This window comes from Dermacentor andersoni, chromosome 1, assembly GCF_023375885.2.
Source record: "Dermacentor andersoni chromosome 1, qqDerAnde1_hic_scaffold, whole genome shotgun sequence".
Classification (NCBI taxonomy): domain Eukaryota; kingdom Metazoa; phylum Arthropoda; class Arachnida; order Ixodida; family Ixodidae; genus Dermacentor; species Dermacentor andersoni.
This window is the reverse complement of record NC_092814.1, coordinates 131,957,512-131,975,695: the sequence shown is the minus strand read 5'-3', so window position 1 is coordinate 131,975,695 and position 18,184 is coordinate 131,957,512. Positions and strand designations below refer to the sequence as shown.

At 43.0% G+C, this 18,184-nt stretch overlaps 1 protein-coding gene across 3 annotated transcripts in view; it reads right to left on the bottom strand.

Moving 5' to 3' along the window:
- LOC126545906 (short transient receptor potential channel 4-associated protein-like) overlaps positions 1-14,582 on the bottom strand; it is a 119,416-nt gene extending 104,834 nt beyond the window's left edge. For all 3 annotated transcript variants that reach the window (XM_055062042.1, XM_050193944.2, XM_055062043.1), the window contains exons 1-5: positions 14,395-14,582; positions 11,189-11,338; positions 771-893; positions 482-542; positions 312-379 (exon numbers count right to left, since the gene is read on the bottom strand). In XM_055062042.1, coding sequence (XP_054918017.1) covers positions 312-379; positions 482-542; positions 771-893; positions 11,189-11,338; positions 14,395-14,508 — 516 coding nt within the window. In that variant the 5' untranslated portion in view covers positions 14,509-14,582. The remainder of the gene's footprint in view (positions 1-311; positions 380-481; positions 543-770; positions 894-11,188; positions 11,339-14,394) is intronic.
- Between the last annotated feature and the right edge of the window lie 3,602 nt (positions 14,583-18,184).

Here is an 18,184-nt window from a genome sequence, read left to right as displayed (position 1 = left end):
ACGATTCCAGGTTTTGGTAGACTTTACGATTAATTCACTCCATTATTAATTTCTGCATAAAAGAGAAAGTATATGAAAGAAAAAAAGAAATTAAGAATTTTGAATACGAATCAGATAGACTCTGCTATTTGATTCCTATTCAACTAGATCAATTCTCTATTCAAACTTGTCGACTATTCATTTATTTCTAATATATAAGGAATAAAAACGCTCACTGAAGTCTCGAGGGAGACAAAACAATGGATGTGAGGACTTTTCCAAATGATTCCGCTACAGTATACGGAACAGTTCTGAACCATCAGCATACTTACATCTACGCAGAGCCTATGTAAAACTTCAACGCAGTGGCTCTGCAGTATGAGGTAACGAGAATTGTTCACTGCAAAGATAGAAGACATAGACAGTCATATAAACTATTTGGCCATACAGCAGAGTAGGTGGTTGGTATATGGTCTTTTTCATTAAATTCTGGATTCCTCACCATGCTTGACAGCAGTCTCTCTAGGAAGCAAGCTATACTGCATAATGATCCGCAGCAAGATCTGCAACATTAAAACTGCAGTTACCACAAAGACCACTCAGCTAAACAATATCACAGCACCTCACAGTATGCACTCTTGTTTTGTAACATTAGCAAGACTTGAAAGGTCAAGTACACCGACTACTGTACCCCCTTTTTCTACGAGAAACAGCTTTTTTTTTTTTTTTTTTTTTTTTTTAACAGCTGTTCGTAGCTACCATTCTTTACAGAAAAATTTCAGGGCTGTTACCTCAATGCCATTAAGCTGCACCAACAGCTTCATGATGGCAGCGGGGCGACTTGAATCTGAGCCATCGACAATATCCATTGATGAGCTCAGGTGAGACTGGTACTGTAGTTTTTGCTGCAGAGCCTGTGTGAGAGAAAGGTTCACATCGTGGGCCTTGTACATTTGAAACCTTGCAGCAAGACATTGTGTAGCAAATCTTGTCAGGACATCTGAATTACAGTATTAAAAAATTACAAGCCATCTAACCACATGCCCATTCAGATAAAGTATAGAACCCTTTTAAGAGAGAAATGACCCTCTCAAAATTTCATTGCTTTTTTTTTTTTTTTTTAGTGAGCATTAACTCAATAATAATTAGAGTACGAAGCCTCAGTTTTTCAAAAGCAAAACCAAATAAAATAGCCTTCCCTTAACACTTTCCTGTCCGTGTCTATTCTCATCAATTCACACTTTGCCCCTTCCCAAAAGCTCGCGGACAGCTAGTGCGATTTATTGGGTCACTTAGGAACTACAGTTTCAGTTCTCTTTTTCCACCACACGCGGATTTTCAAGGCAGTTCCGGAGAAGGGGCATGGTCGGTGCAATGAGCACTCAGTTTCCAAGATGGCATCAGCGTTGCATGCCACTCATGCACGTAAACGTTACATTTCTACCGATTCTAATACATCTGCACGAGAGCTTTTGGACTCTGGAATCAGCACTGACAGAGAAAACAACTTCGGTTTGTCAGATTTCAGAACGGAGTTTTGCTTTCTTCACCAAACCGCTTCAAAGCTGCCGTGTGTCAATATAAAGATATCCTACGTGTTCTAAGGGTCACAGTTTTTATCTGCAGGGTGTTAACATTCTTCATTTGCTGGTGGCCACGCAAGGAGTCGAGGGAGCCGGCCGGGAGTTGACCTCAGCATGGCACTAAGGCTAGTCAGTAGGGTTAAAAATTTTTTTTTTATATATCTCAAGAAATTTTTTACATAGGACGATATTTCATGGAACATTGCAGAGGTCCTTTCAGATGAAAATGTAATTCTGAAATTGTTAAATGTTTTTCTGTGCGAAGCAACAATTACATTTTTTATATAACTTTTCTTTTTTTCTACAAATTTTTGTTCAGATATTTTTCTGCAAATTCTTTTTTATAAATATGTTGTTTGGGATTAGTACTTCTGGAAAGGAAATTTCTTCCGCTTCTATTTGATACTATACACTTTAGTATCAAACACGATCTGTGATAGGAAAAAAAAGTATTTACTAGTTTACTCCCTGCACACACCTGCAGTGCAATACAAGCGTAGTACAACACTGGTACCATTCATGTTCCTGCCGCCAAAGACTTCACTGCACCTATTTTCATTGAGAACCCCTCCATGTCCATCGGCTGCTATCATCACAGCTGTAGCAGACAATCTACAATCCCAGGTGGAAGTGGGCCATTGGTTTGAAGAAACGTCTACATTTATTGAACTTACATACTTATTTTTAAAGTTACGCAAATTACTATGCATACGTATGATATTATAAATAAGCTCCATTAAGGAACCTGTGTTTAGCATTCCTGATGATATTGTGTGGGTAGCCAAGTGGATTGCTCGCCCGTGTGACACTCACACACGCTATGTAGCATGGGACGGGGCGGCTGAAAACTCAGGGGAGCGGCACCCCAGCAAGAGGTAATGATGCTGATTAAGATTTTATGGGCACTAAGGCGAGATATGGCCAAAGAGTGCCAAACAAAAAATAAATAAATTGACGATGGTAGAATGTGGCAACTGTATGGGTTGTGAATCATAATGTGAATGCCAGCAATCGGTAGCGATCCAAAATTTCAAAACCTTATAATAAATGACACACCTTTCAAAGAACGCTTAAATCTCTCTCTTAATGATGAGAAGGACCTACCTTACTGACTCAGCATGTTTGCACACATTTGTCAAAAATCGTTTCAGGGTCACTTTAACTCAATGCTGATCATAGGTCTCTGCTGTGCCCATATACTTCTACGGGCCGAAACATTCATTATTTAGATCTAGAAAGTGGCCCATGCCAGATAATTCTAACACGTTTGATCGGCATGCATGCACCTGACCTAAACGGCAATCCCAATGACTGTACTAATGCCTATCTTGATGGCACTAAGGGAAAGTGAATTTATCGAAGACAAACAAGCGTTGGCAGAAAACCCGTGTTTTAGGCCAGCATTTGGCTGATTTCGAGGTGGAAACAACAGCTCACCGCGAATGATTACGTATTTACTGAACTTTTAAATGTGTGTATTTTCAAGAAAATTTGACAAAAAATTGCCTCTGCCTTGTTGTGGTAATGTGTATTCAATGCGCCGGAGACTTTCATACACCACAGGATTAACTGGGAAAGTGGCTACCCTAAGCGTGGGCCACCATTCCATTTGCGATGGCTGTAGAGTGGTTCAAGAAAAACAGAATATCAAACGTGATGGGCTGCAAGGAGGGCATCAAATTGTGGTCCATAAACAGCCATATAATGTTGCCAGAGATTGACGATGATAGACATGTGTAAACAAATTTCCATTCTATCAAGGCAAAGTATGCAGGCTTCATCTCATTTCTGATTGCCAGAATCAGAGGAACGTTACATTTTTGTTATTATAAATTGATGAGACTGTCAGTCTCATCAAGTTCAAATTAACTGAAGTTGACTAATTATTAGGGGCGTGCAAATATCAAATTTTCAATTTCAAATGCAATTGGAATAATGAAAACCAATTGCAGACCAAGTCAAATATTTTTTGAATACGAATAATATTGGTTTTTCAAAAATGCATTTGCAAATGCAAATGCATTTGCAAATGCAAAAACGAGGAACTGTTTATAATCGCATACAGCACGCGCATCGCCTGCCCCCACGGTTGCCAGGAGCGACAAACCGCTGCGCTGCATTTAGTGGATGCCTAGCTGGTACATACTCCTTTTTCTTTAGGTCACATAGTCTGCAAAATGTGCCAGTGCCTTGCATGGCCTTGTTGTTTTTCGAGGAAGTGAGTCGGCGTCTTGTGGCGCATAGTGTGGCGACACCTGCTGCTGGTCAGTTACCACAAGGGTCCTTGGGTGGGTGATGCACTCCGGTGACACTGGTGCAGCTAGACTACCTGGTGCCACGTTTGGTATAGGATGCAGACTCTCAGGAGCATGTTCTGTAGGCAACAGGATTGTTGGTGAGGCTTCATGGCCCTCGTTTGCAGTGAGTCCGCACATGGCTCGAAGAGTTCGGAAGTCTTCATGAGGTGCTGGTAGTTTCTTCAGTTGCGCTGACCTTCCATGGGGGCAGACAATGTATGGTTGAGGGCCAACGCAGCTCTCAACCTTGGCCCTACTGTGCGATACCTTGTCGTTTCGTATTCTAACACCCCCTTGGGAGACTGGTGCGAGGGAATGACCCTTGCTGAGGTTTTATGCATGCTTCTTGATGAACCATGCTGCATTTGCTGAGAAGTCTGGAAGCCTTCCCCTGAGTGACCATCCTATGAGGAGCTGGCTCGGGGAGTATCCATCCACCAGCGGCAACACTCGGTAATTGAGCAGAGTCACCCAAAAGTCCTCGCCAGCGTGCTCCATTTTTTTTTCAGCAGGCGTTTCATGACTTGAACACCTTTTTCCACAAGCCCATTTGCCCTGAAAACTTTTGGGCTGGAGATGGTATGAGTGAAGTCCCATTTAGCAGCAAATTGTTTGAAATTGCGAGATGTGAACTAGGGTCCCCCATCTGTGCAGATCTCCATGGGTGTTCCGTGGCGAGCAAACATCATCGCTAGCTTGTCTACTATGACTTGACGGGGTGTCTGAGGCAAACATTCCACTTCTGGGTAGTTGGAGTACGTGCAGTAGGCGACCAAGTAACACTTGCCCCTGTACTCAGACAGGTCAACACCAATTCGCTGCACCGGCTGAACTGGGACCTGCCTCGGCAACAAAGGCTCTGGAGGTTATCAATCGGCAAACTTTCCGACCGAACACTCAAGATGGATCACCTGCCACCACCCGAGTGGCTTGTATTGTCAGATGGAGCTGCAGAGGACTGGAAGAAGCTCCGCCAGCGTATTGAACTCTACTTCAAGGCTACCGCGCCAAACAAAGAACAAACATCGGCATAGAAGGCTGCCATTTTTTTCCCGTCGCTAGGCAAGAAGCAATTGACATTAACACCTTCCCACTGTCAGCAGAGGAACGAGAGGACTACGATGCCATCGCCAAGGTTTTCAAAGAGCATTGCAAGCCAGAGTGCAACGAGACCTTCGGGCGGTATGTTCTGCACTCTAGGCAACAAAAAGATGGCAAACCATTTGAACAGCTTTTGCGCAACATACAATTGAAAGCACAGTCATGTAATTTCAGCAAACTAAGGGACTCCATGGTCACAGACCAGCTAGTGTGTGGAATTGTCAACAAGAAGTTACGTGGACTGCTGTATGAGAAGGACCTAACTTTGGGATCAGCAGACAAGTTCTGCAAAGCAGCCGAATTGGCGGTCGTACAGAACCGCCCCCTAGAAAGCGAAGCGAAGGTGCAGAGAGTTGAAAAAATGGCAAACACAGCTGGACAGTCTCACGCTGGAGGGCACCGTCAATGCTGTGGCTACTGTGGCAAGAGTCCCTAACCAAGACAGTGCCCAGCTTGGGGGAAAACGTGCACACTCTGCAATAAAAGGAACCACTTGGCGTCTTGCTGCAGGAGCAGGAAGGGCGTGCATGAGATAGGCGCCGATACAATGGCAGAGGCATCGCACCAGACCCCGGATGCTTCGGATGAGAATTTCCAAATCCTAGCAGTGCAAATTGGCAATGTTTCAAGAGGCCAGGACTGGACCATGAGAAATGAAAGTCGACACAGGGGCACAGGAGAATATCCTGCCGTGCACATATTTTCGCAGGATGTGTATCCAGATCCGCTTGCAGCCATCGAGCACAGTATTCGCAAACTACAAAGGGAGCAGGATACTTCATGTCGGCACCACCACTTTGCTACTGCAAATAGGAGACAAGCAAGAAGACGTACAATTCTTTGTTGTGAAGAAAGGCAAACAAGCCTTGCTCAGGTTGGAGTCATCCGAGTGCTTTGGGTTGACTGCACGAACACACGACGTGGCCTCAACTGGTGACCCCGACTTCGTGGCAGAGTTCCCAGAACTGTTCAAGGGAGTGGGCTGCATCTGGAGACCGTACAGTCTCGCAATAAAGGATGACGCCCAGCCCACCATTATGCCACCAAGGAAAGCACCACATTCACTTCAGCGCCCACTTCAGGAGGAGCTGGCCCGGATGGACACTAAAGGAATCATATGCAGAATGCAAGAGGCTTCAGAATGGGTGAGCCCTCTTTTAATTGTTAGGAAAAAAGATGGTCGTCTGTGGATACGCATGGACCCGTGGTACATTAACCGAAGCCTAAAACGAGAGCAGTATCAGCTATTGTTCCACGAAGAACTAGAGGCACAACTTGCAGGCGCTGCCATGTTCAGCAAGCTTAATGCAAATTGTGGGTTTTACTAGATCCTGCTAGTCAAGGAAACATCCAAGATGTGCACCTTCAGCACACCATTCAGGAGGTACAGATTCTTGTGCCTTCCATTTGGTATTACGTCAGCGCCCAAAGTCTCTCAGAAGGCGATGAATGAGGTTTTCGAAGGCCTCCCAGGCACGAGTGTCTACGTGGATGACATTCTAGTTTGGGGCTCATCGAAGGAACAGCATGACCAATGCCTACACATAGCGCTGACTACAGTGAGAAAAGCAGGGCTGACACTAAACAAAGAAATATGCATTTGTGCCACAACCAAAGTAAGATTCTTGGGGGACCAAATTAGCAATGATGGGATAAAGCCAGATGCTGGTCTAATCGAATGCATTAATAACATGCCATGACCATCATGCAAGCAGGAAGTCCAGAAGTTCTTAGGTGTCACGAACTTTGTCAAATTCATAGCCCGCTTCTAACACCATGTTTTCTCTAGTGCGGCGTGAGGCATGCAGCGTGCACGTGAGTAGAGCAACCACACACAAGACATGCAAGCGAGGAACTGTTAGTTAACAGCATACCGCGCACGCGCGTTGCCCGCCCCCAGGGTTGCCAGGAGCGGCAGACCACTGCGCTGCATCTAGTGGGTGCCCAACTGGTACAATCACACTCCACAAATGAGCCCACCAGACCGCCTGGTGTAGTGGATATTGGCCACACTGTGACCATACCACTGAAATATAAGCATACTAAGCATTTGAGGGTACGTGAAAGAAGAGCTAAGAGACTCCGCATTTCTAGTGAATGCAATAGAGAAATAGGCTTATCTTCTGCCAAATGCAAATAGGAGCACATTGAAAAAAAGATGGGCCAACCTGGATGCAAATGCCAAGCTTCTGACGACACTGCAATGTTGCGTCTTTCAAACATAGCACTGGGCTCGTTGGTGCATGCATCACTGTTGTAGCATAATTTTGCAAGTAAAAGCTCCATTTCTGGAGATTTCACAAGCTTACCGGCCAACTTGGACAGTTCAACTAAATGGCTGAGCAAGAACAGTATAACTACAAATAACCGGCAACACTAATCACAGCAAGGTCTTTGATGACCATTACAGTTTAACTGTTTACAGCGGTACTCAATAAAAATATGTAGACATCTTTCCTCATGCCACTTTCTCTCTCAGTAATCTCAGCAATGTCATATATGTTTAAACAGGCTATACAAATGATAATACAATCAAGCTTTATGAAGCCAAAAGTCCCTGAAGATAAGGAAAACACTGGGAAAGCTAAATTAAAAAAAAAATTAATGCTGGAATAATTAAGACTGTCTTAACTAAGAATATCTTAGAACTAATCTCCAGAGTGTTTCCACAGCTGATAAGTGTTTCCACTGAAAGATAAGCAGGGTAATATCATTATCAATCTCGAAGATATAGTAAAAGAAGCGGAAGGATTCTACACTGACCTGTACAATACCCAGAGGAGTCAGGATACCTTCACTAGAAACAGTAATGAACAGGATACAGAAACTCCTCCTATAACTAGCGATGAGGTCAGAAGGGCCTCGCAAGACATGAAACAAGAAAGAGTGGCAGGAGAAGATGGAATAACAGTTGATTTAATCAAAGATGGAGGAGCCATACTGCTTGGAAAACTGGCGGCTCTTTATACGAAGTGTCTATCGACTGCAAGGGTCCCAGAAAACTGGAAGAATGCAAACATTTTACTAATCCACAAAAAGGGAGTCGTTAAAGAATTGAAAAATTATAGGCCCATTAGCTTACTCTCACAGTATTATATAAAATATTTATCAAAATAATCTCCACTAGAGTAAGGGCAACACTGGATTTTAGTCAACCAAGGGAACAGGCTGGCTTCAGGAAGGGATACTCTACAATGGATCACATGCATGTCATCAATCAGGTTATCCAGAAATCCGCTGAGTCCAATAAGCCTCTCTATATGGCTTTCATAGATTACGAAAAGGCATTTGATTCAGTAGAGATACTAGCTGTCATAGAGGCAATACATAATCAAGGAGTACAGAACGCTTACGTAAATACCTTGGAAAATATCTACAGAGGTTCTACAGCTACCTTAATTCTACATAATAAAAGCAGGAAGATACCTATAAAGAAAGGGGTCAGACAGGGAGACTCAATCTCTCCGATGCTATTCACTGCATGCTAAGAAGAAGTATTCAAGCTATTAAACTGGGAAGGCTTAGGAGTAAAGATCGACGGCGAATATTTCAGCAACCTTCGGTTTGCCGATGACATTGTTCTATTCAGGAACAATGCAGACGAGTTAGAACAAATGATTGACGACCTTAACAAAGAGGATGTAAGAGTGGGTTGAGGATAAATATGCAGAAGACAAAGATAATGATAAATAGCCGGGCAAAGGAACAAGAGTTCAAGATCGCCAGTCGGCCTCTAGAGTCTGTGAAGGAGTACGTTTACCTAAGTCAATTAATTACAGGGAACCCTGATACTGAGAAGGAAATTAACAGAAGAATAAAAATGAGCTGGATTGCATACGGCGGACATTGCCAGCTCCTGACTGGAAGCTTACCATTATCATTGAAAAGGAAGGTGTACAATCAGTGCATTTTACCAGTGCTGACATATGAGGCAGAGACTTGGAGACTGAGAAAGAAGCTTGAGAACAAGTTAAGGACCGCGCAAAGAGCGATGGAACGAAGATTGCTAGGCATAAACGTTAAGAGACAAAGAGAGCGGTTCGGATCAGAGAACAAACAGGCATAGACGGTATCCTAATTGACATCAAAAGGAAAAAAATGGAGCTGGGCAGGTCATGTAATGCGCCGGTTAGATAACCATTGGACCATTAGGGTTACAGAATGGATACCAAGAGAAGCAAAACGCAATCGAGGACGACAAAAGACTAGGTGGAGCGATGAAATTAGGAAATTCGCGGGCGCTAGTTGGAATCGGTTGGCGCAGGACAGGGGTAATTGGAGATCGCAGGGAGAGGCCTTCGTCCTGCAGTGGACATAAAACAGGCTGATGATGATGAATCTTTAGAATGTTTCTACAGCTGGCATATACTGTATTCTAGTAGTACTTAAGAGTGGTAAGAAGAAACTAATTTTAAGATATTTGCACAGTTAGCATAACCTTGTACCGCAATCATTTTCATTTGTACAACCAGCTCCAATTAAAAAAAATTTAATTATGAGGTTTTACATGCCAAAACCATGATCTGATTATAAGGCATGCCGTAGTGGGGGACTCCGGAAATTTGGACCACCTAGGGTTCTTTATTGTGCACCTAAATCTAAGTACACGGGTGTTTTTGCATTTCGCCCCCATCGAAATGCGGCCGCCGTGGCCGGGATTACATCCCGCGACCTTGCGCTTAGCAGCCCAACACCATAGCCACTGAGAAATCACAACGGGTAACCAGCTCCAATGTTTTCTATATGTGCATGTCTTAAATTTAACTTGCACTGCACGCTTTTCAATTTGATATGGCTGTAGAACCACAGTGAAGCTTCAAATGCAGAAAAACAGTGAACAGGTGGTGCAGAGGTGCTACAGGACACAGTATCCTGTCACCTGCGATGGAAAGCCACACAAAGTGCTGCACCATGTTGCAGCAGTGTCAGTGAATACTCCCTCATAGGTCCACTCTACATATAGCATCCCCCCCCCCCACCCCAATTCAAGACACTCAGTTTTACAGCGAAGCTCTACCCTACCTCTACCCTCCAATGCATTTGTCATGTTAGTGGAGAAAAACTCAACCAATCACAGTGGGAGGCACATGCCATGTGCGCTGCTGGGTTCCTTACAGCACCACCAGATGGCGCATAACAGTGGTATTTGCATAGCGCACAAAAGTAGAGAAGGAAGCCCAGAGAAGAGTAAAGAGCGCTCGCATCTGTGCGTCCGCGGCAGCAGCGCCACCGGCTGCACGGGGAAAAAAGAGCAAACAGAAAGCTCACCTTCACGCATAGCATTCACCGCAAGCATTTCTCGGTAAAGATTACAGTTGCATAAGATGCAGTTGCCAGGATGCGGTAACTGTATCATACGAAGCAGGGAGTGAAGTCACTACACTTTCGTATGTAAAAGAAAAACCTGCCTAGCAACTGATTTCATTTGTGTTCTGATAACACTATGGAAAGGCCATACACAGTTAGGATTTCCGAAGAGCAGCATGAATGAGGGGCGACGAGAACAGCAGTGTCAATATGCACAACGGCATCGTGCTCAGTCGAGGTAAGACGCAGTGGTTCCTGCCCAAAGCAGGCCACACACAGATTGGAGCCCACTTTTTAAATAAGTGGCCTATTTATTGTGAGGTAGCAGTAATAAACTTCCACATTATATGCACTGTGCAAACATGTTTCCACTTTATTTGCGACGTCATTCCGAGCATCCATGCAGAGGCGCCAGCTCTGGGCGGAGCAACATGCCACTCGCTCATTCATGCCATGTGTCCCAAATCCTTATATGTGGCAAGTCTGACTCCGACGCTTATGCGAAGTCGGACTCAAGCTTTGCTTGTTTGACCAAAACGGCGGCTGACGAAGGCTATGGCGTGGCTATGGCTATGCAGATACCTGGCTACAGTGAACTATGGGGCCTCGGCAGAAGTGCAGCTAAACACTAAATTTCTTTCTCACTAAATTGTGTCATTTTATGTAATTCAATATGCAATTTCGTAAAACACTGACAAAAAAAAACTGTATCCAAGCGGTCTGGTGAAGATGCGCGAAGCAGTGAACAGGGTGAAGAAAGGGAGGGGGCACTTGTTAGGTACCTGGCGCCTATTTCAAATCACTCGAAAGTGGAGGGGGGGGGGGGGCGCTTGCACAGGTAGGGGTGCTTGCTCAGAATTTTACAGGTATACTTGTGGCAAGAAAAGAAATAGAAGGAATAGGGCTTTCATTACAACTGACCAGAAGAATGCGCAGTGCCTCTTGGCACAGCTGTTCATCAGGACAGAAGGCCACTGACAGCCGATCAAGGGTCTGCAATCGTAGGTATAGAGGTCCAAGTTCTGTTGTCACCAGCTCTGGCTGAAGAATCACTAACAATTGCTCAGGCGGCTGGAAACAAACAAAGAATAATAAAAACAAGCCCTAGAGCATTTTGTATTCACTAATGATACTGATAAACAAAAAAGTAGTTCAAAACATTTGAGGCAACAGAACAGCCAGAAAAGCAGAGAAAATTCCATAAGAATCTATAAAAAAATCTCTCTCAGAACAGATACACAATTCAGCTGAGCTAGCATTTGGATGGTACAGAAATGATTTTCTCTTAAATTTAAGAATTCACTAAACAGGCTCAAAATAGGCATGTGAAAGTGAAATCATTGCAATAACAACCACGCTAAATGTGAAAAATAATGCAAAGCTGGCACAATGTGCAAAAGACATATTCCAGCCTGAAATACAAAAGTAGCTTCCCATGGAACATCACAACTGAAGCCAATGGTAACACACCAACTCTGTATCTATACGAATATGGCAAGCATGAACACTGACACTGGGTCAAGAACCACACAAAGAGCCAAAGAATGATCCTGCAGCAAGTATGCAACTAATTAATGCACCACTTCTTGACATGCATTCGCACAATTTCATTCTCGCTCTAAATATTTCTACAGCCTCTACATTTCTCTATCAAGCCCTGTATGCCATTTTTCATTCTACATTTTCAAATCACACAATTTTATTTCACAACTAGTGCTAATTTTCTCTGTAATGGATGCATAAAAATGGCTAAGGTGAAATACTGATGGTGTTGACAGCAATAATCAATACCTATAGGAAAGCATACATTAAAAATACTGCAGTTAACATATTAGTATGGTAAGCTTTAATTACTACCTCAATGTAATTTAAAGCAATATAAAGAATCTATAATGATCGAGTAAGGCAAAAAGCAACACAATGTAGTGACAATGTTCTGCATTTTCGAGGAGTACTAGATGAGGAAAAAAAAAATTTGTAATCTTTAACACCGTTTACAAAAAAGCCACAAGATATGAAAATTAACAGCAGGCATTATATGTGTTTAATGAAGTGCAACTAGTACACAGGCTTAAAATGAGCAGAAAAAGTTACGAGGAATAGATAAACAGCCATTCTTAACACAGCTGGTTGTGACCCTGTACAAGACCACCTAGTAAATCGTTATCTTTACTAGTTGGTCCACATAATGAGAACTGCTAAAAGTGGGAGAACAAAGTAAAGAGGTATAATATTTGAGTAAATAACTCCCAACAGTATTTTTTGTTAGAGGTGACAACATATTTTTAGCAGTGAAATCAGCAAGATGGCTTGGTACACACATAGCCAGGTTATCGAAAGTGAACACATGGACAAAATTTGGACACTGACAAAAACGGCAACAAGACCTGCATGAGCGCATGTCTTGTAGCTTTTCTTGCTTGTATCCTACTCTTGTGTACATCCTTGACATAAGTGAAAGCTTCGGATCACAGGTTTTTCAAATGAAAAATATCAGTGAATGGTAGTAGCTCTGGAGAAATGAGCTAGCATGCCAGAAATAACTCCTAGCAGTATTTACTTGGTAGTTCTTGAATGAGACATACCCAGTCATATGTGTCAACAAAGGAGCATAGTTCCCCTGTTCACCTCTAGCATAACAATGTGTAGATGTTAATACTGCTCTATGTTTTAATAATCACAGCAAAATGATGCTGGCTTCAACAAGTCTGGAATGTTGAGCCAATTCAGATTAATAAACTAACTATTTATATCCTATGTTTCCTGTCATACAGGCTTGGTGAAACATCTTGTACTGAACAAAAGCTCGTAACTCTAAAGGCCACAAAATACAGTACACTACTCTGACACACACCAAACATTATAGAAACTGTAATAGCAGACTGCAGTCGATACAAATGAGGTAAATGTAATGCATACTGCCACGTAGACTATGCATGTGGGTAAAAATAGCCTACTCATAAGCACTGCAAACACACTATTTGAAAAGGCACAAAAATCTCATTTTAAATGGCACTGCAAATGAATCAGTTTATAATAGGTGGCTCTTCACTTTGTTAAGCAATGTACAAGAAAGGTTTACTGGTATGATCAAACATAATCAAGTGGCAAATTGCAATTGAAGTTACACAAGTATGGCTCATATATGCCTGCCTCAAAAAAGCATTTATCAGTGACATGCCATACAGATTGCTACTTAAGGTAATTCAAGCTAATGTAAATATTAAACCAAACAGTTTGTTCAAAAGTTATCCCACCCGCAGCAAAGATTTTTATAACTATCATAATGTATTTAGGTTGTAATACACATGCTGAACTAAACACAGAAGCGTGGTAGTTTCAGGTATACATAGATCCTACTTCAGTTGTTACATTTTAATTTTACAAATACGTAGCAGAGCAATTTAACGAAACAGCCTGGCCAGTTATAACAGTTCCATAACGGTTCCCATACAAGAAATTTTCATCAGCTAAATAGTACAACGAAAAATGTATCTTTTTTTTTTTTTTCGTGCACTCAACACGAACGCTCAGAACACTTTTGATCTCCAGAAACTCGCACAAAACTTCAGAGTTCCTTCGCATATAAATAGCAACATACAAGACGCGACCAGCGTTATTATGCACTGAACTTTCTCACTCCACTTCATAGCCGTGTGTGTAAAATACCCAAAACAACTAAACCATTACGACCGTTACTTCAGCGACAACGAAGAATCTGCCAAAATAAGGCAGCTAACTGGTAGCATCAGTGAGCCACGAGATCAGGAGAGAAACGGGTGTTTGCACCAATGCAATGTGTGTAAAACAGTGTTGGCAAAAATTCATTGTGTGCAAGTGAAAGCCGAGCGCTTGATCTAAGCACGAAGCATCCCTGCAAATTGTCACAAGGGCGTTCACATCAATGCATGCGCTGCGAGCGCGAACTCGCAGAACATAGGTTCGCAAATGCAAAACAAGACTCAATGTATTGTGTGTGAGAGGGAGGAGGGGGGTCTCAGACTTTGCTTACAGTAAGCGAATGTACCGCGCCGTGAAGTAGAGGAAGGTCTTTGACTACACATGAAACAGCCATCGTAGAGTATGCTTAGGCTTAGAGGCAAACTTTTCTTCCAAGCTTTGGTTACCTTGCTCGCGATGACCATGTTCTGTTCGCATATTTCCCTCTGTAGTGTGAAGTAGGGAGCAGCGTTGAGGCCCTTGGAACGCGCCCGGCGTTGCATATACCGAAAGCACGACATTTTTCCAGCCTACATGCTCCGCAACGGCACGCGAACCAACTGACGCAAACCAACGTACACCATCACGAGAGCACGCACACACAAACGCACAGAGAGAGAGAGAGAGAGAGAGAACAGCTTTATCGAGGGCTTGTCGATCCTCAAGCAGTTTTGTTTCGTTTGCATTATGCACAAAATTATTTATCAAATTTTGAAGTATATCAAACGTATACAATTAAACAGCCACAGCGTGAAATTACGAGAAAATTCTGGCTTCATTGAACAAAGACAAGCCATGATACCATAGAGTGATGACACCACGAATATAAGACGCCGATAAGGTACCCTGGAAATTGATTTTTCCTGAAAAATACGTATTTACGAGGAGGTGGACCAATGGGTGAGTGAATATTAACACTATGCGGACAAATGCATTTAAAAACGCACATTTTCATTGCAACGCAAGAAACGAAAGTGCTTCTTTAAATGTCCCGCCATCTCACCGCCTTTTCTCGACCTGCTGCTACGTAAGGAATTGAAAGTCAAACGCTGTCTGTCCAGATTGCATGTTCTAATTGATGCTGCCGAAAAGGCTGCCATGGCGGACTCAGTGAACATGGAAACAGATTGTTACCAAAATCTTTGCTAGTTGATTCTTCTATCTTACGGAGCCTTGTCATTCGGATATATCGAATTTCGCAATATACTGAACTTTTTCCCTGTCGCAGATAGCTCACTCGCTATGGTGTTGCACTGCAGGGCACTATGGTGTACTGGAATCAGGTAGTGTGTGTGTAAGCGTGGCTCTTTTTGCGATGACGGCCGGGAGTGCTGGAGCACGCCGGTATACTGCAGCGTCATCTGTCGCTGCATCTGTCGTCATCTGTGTGCGTGCGTGCGTGTGTGTGTGTGTGTTATGCAGGAACCTCAGATCGTTATCGTTATGCAGGAACGATCACAACAACTCCGGGCTGCTTTAGATCGGGCACATTGAGAGCATTGGCTGTATTCTTTCCCTTCGGCACCCTTTTACAGAGAGAAATATGTAAACGTTATCGGCTGCATTCGTAACATAGCAGAATTTTTTTTTTCTTCAGTGAAACCTGGCGACCGCTTTTCTGGCTGATACAAAATGAAAGGAATCCCGTGCCATCGACCAGGCACAGTGCAGTTGCTCTTTCCGGGCTTGTCATCCTCTTGTCTTTCGAAATACTAAAATCATATGCGTGCTTATCGAACGGAACGAGCAGACAAGTGTTTGTTTTCTGCAACCGAAACGCTGAGCCATTGGCTGAGCAGACGATCAGGAAGACTGCATGATTTGTGGTCGGAAACGTGTAAGCATAGACGGCGTTATTGATGTATTTTAACAGTTTGTATTATTTATTTTTTGCAAATTATAAGAATTTCAGTCATGTTTTCAGAGCGTTTTAGTTTATAAATGCAGAAAGGTTTGCACAACATGTTTAAACTTCGCGCACTAGGCACACCGGTCGATTGCAGCGCCCGACTGATGGCGTCATCGTAGAAGCATTCCCAGTTCTCCAATTGTTTTTCCGTACGCACGACACACTGCACCGTTCCATACACCTTAAGGGCACGGCGGCCTCATTCTGATGAGGGCGGGATGAAAAAACGCTCATGCACCGTGTATTGGGTGGACGTTTAAGGAACCCCAGGTGGTTAAAATTAACCCAGAGTCCCCCTCTACGATGTGCTTCATAATCAGATTGTCGTTTTGGCATGTAAAACCCCAGAATTTAATGCCAGATTAGTTTGCGCACTACCATTTTTCGTTGTCATAAAGAATTTGCTTCCTCTGTGATTGTTTCACGCCGCGCTGTATTATTTGTCATAATATTAGTTCAATCTCATATATGTTTATATCCCCTAGCTCCTTCCTGAAGAGCAGACAGGTGTTATGCCCATTTTGCTGGCAGTTACCAGCTTGCTCCCTCATATTTTTAACCCCCCACCCTGCTCCAACCCTCTTTCAATCCACCCATCTTGTCTTCGTTTTTGTGGTTTCAACAACATCAATAATAATAATAACAAGTACAACAAACAATGCCTTTGAATCTTGCAACTTGGTTATATAACTCGATTATATGTGCTGTACTAGTACTCCTTCTCAAAAATATGCCTTTCTTCAAAGCTGCACTTTCCATAGTCTTCCAGGCTTTGCCCATCCTCTTGTCACTAAATGAAAATACGCTCTATTCTCTTGTGCAAGCCACTGCTCTCACTTCTGCGATACAGCAAATATTGTGAAAGATTGAGACACAGGAAGGGAATAATTAAGTGTGCTCTGGCACCATTAATAGTACACTTCAGCCTTATTGTCCCCACTCCTAGCCACACACAGTCCCCTCAAGAGACTTCGCAGGCATGCCAGACCCATGCCATGGCCCACAGAGAAGGAACTCCCAGTGCTCCAATAAAGTTCTGGAAATTTATGAGCAGGGTAGTTTCCTTACTCTCGAGGTTGAAATTATGTCACAAGTACTGTGAGCCATCTTGCTGGGCCACTAATAGGCTTTGAAACTTTTTGGTTGCGAGTGGAGAGTGGCAATCATCAAGCAGATTACATACTGGCACATGGCACTGCGTTCGGCCCACTCAAGCTTCTCCCCATTTACACGTCATGCATATTTTTTTACTGCAGTTGATAGCTTAATTGTTTTCCTTCTGTTCTGGAGTGCTATCGAGACACTTTTGGAGAAGTGCTATGTGCATGTATTACTGCCACAACAAACCCTCAGCACTCAACTGAATTTGTGGTCTCCTCAAGAAGAGCAGCTATATGCACTACTGCCTTCTGAATAAAGATTATCACTGCCACTTCATTTGGATTGCCTTGTACCATCACTCATTTACCCTCCATTGAGCTTGCACTTCATCACTGAAATGCCTCCTCTTACACATGTTTTCTTGCTGTGATGTCAAAGGGTTGGTTTTCCTGAGCTCAGTTGCTTAGCAGTCACGTGTACTGCTGAAATTAAGCCCCCCCAAAATGTATATACAGTATGAAGTGCTTACCAAGGTTGGTAGTTGCTTACGAAGGTTGGTGGCTGCCACAATTTATAAGAAACTGTGACCTTGTGTTTGGCAGCAAAACAACACAGCCATTGAGTCACTACGGTGGGTAAGCCTCTCACAGCAAGAAAACAATTGTTGCCGATAGTTCCCCATAAATAAACAAAATCCCAAAGGAAAATGTGTAAGGATTGATTCTAACCAGACTAAAGCTGGCTCATTTGTCTGGTTGTCACTCAACAGATAGACTATCAGGAATAAAACATGCTCTACTGATCTGTTCTGCATTTAGAATATGCTCAACTTCATACCAATTTCTCTTGGAAAAGGTCAAGAGAGACGGGTCTGCAGTTGAACGTCGATACAGCAAATAGGGCTACAACAGGTTGTAGAATATAACAAAGGAACTTTAAAATGTTTCTTGCCACTATCAGCATGCAACGAATACATGCTTATAACCAATATCAGATATAACGAAGGTATTTTCCTGTCGGATTCGAATTTGTAATAACGAGGTTTGACAGTACATACAAAGCTTCAGCATTGCGAAGTTTTAACACATTCAGTGAAAAAGCAATAAAACTGAACACCACAAAGGTGTTGCAAATTTCAAGCCACACACAGGATGAACGTCACAACTTAACATGACTGCTTATCTGGA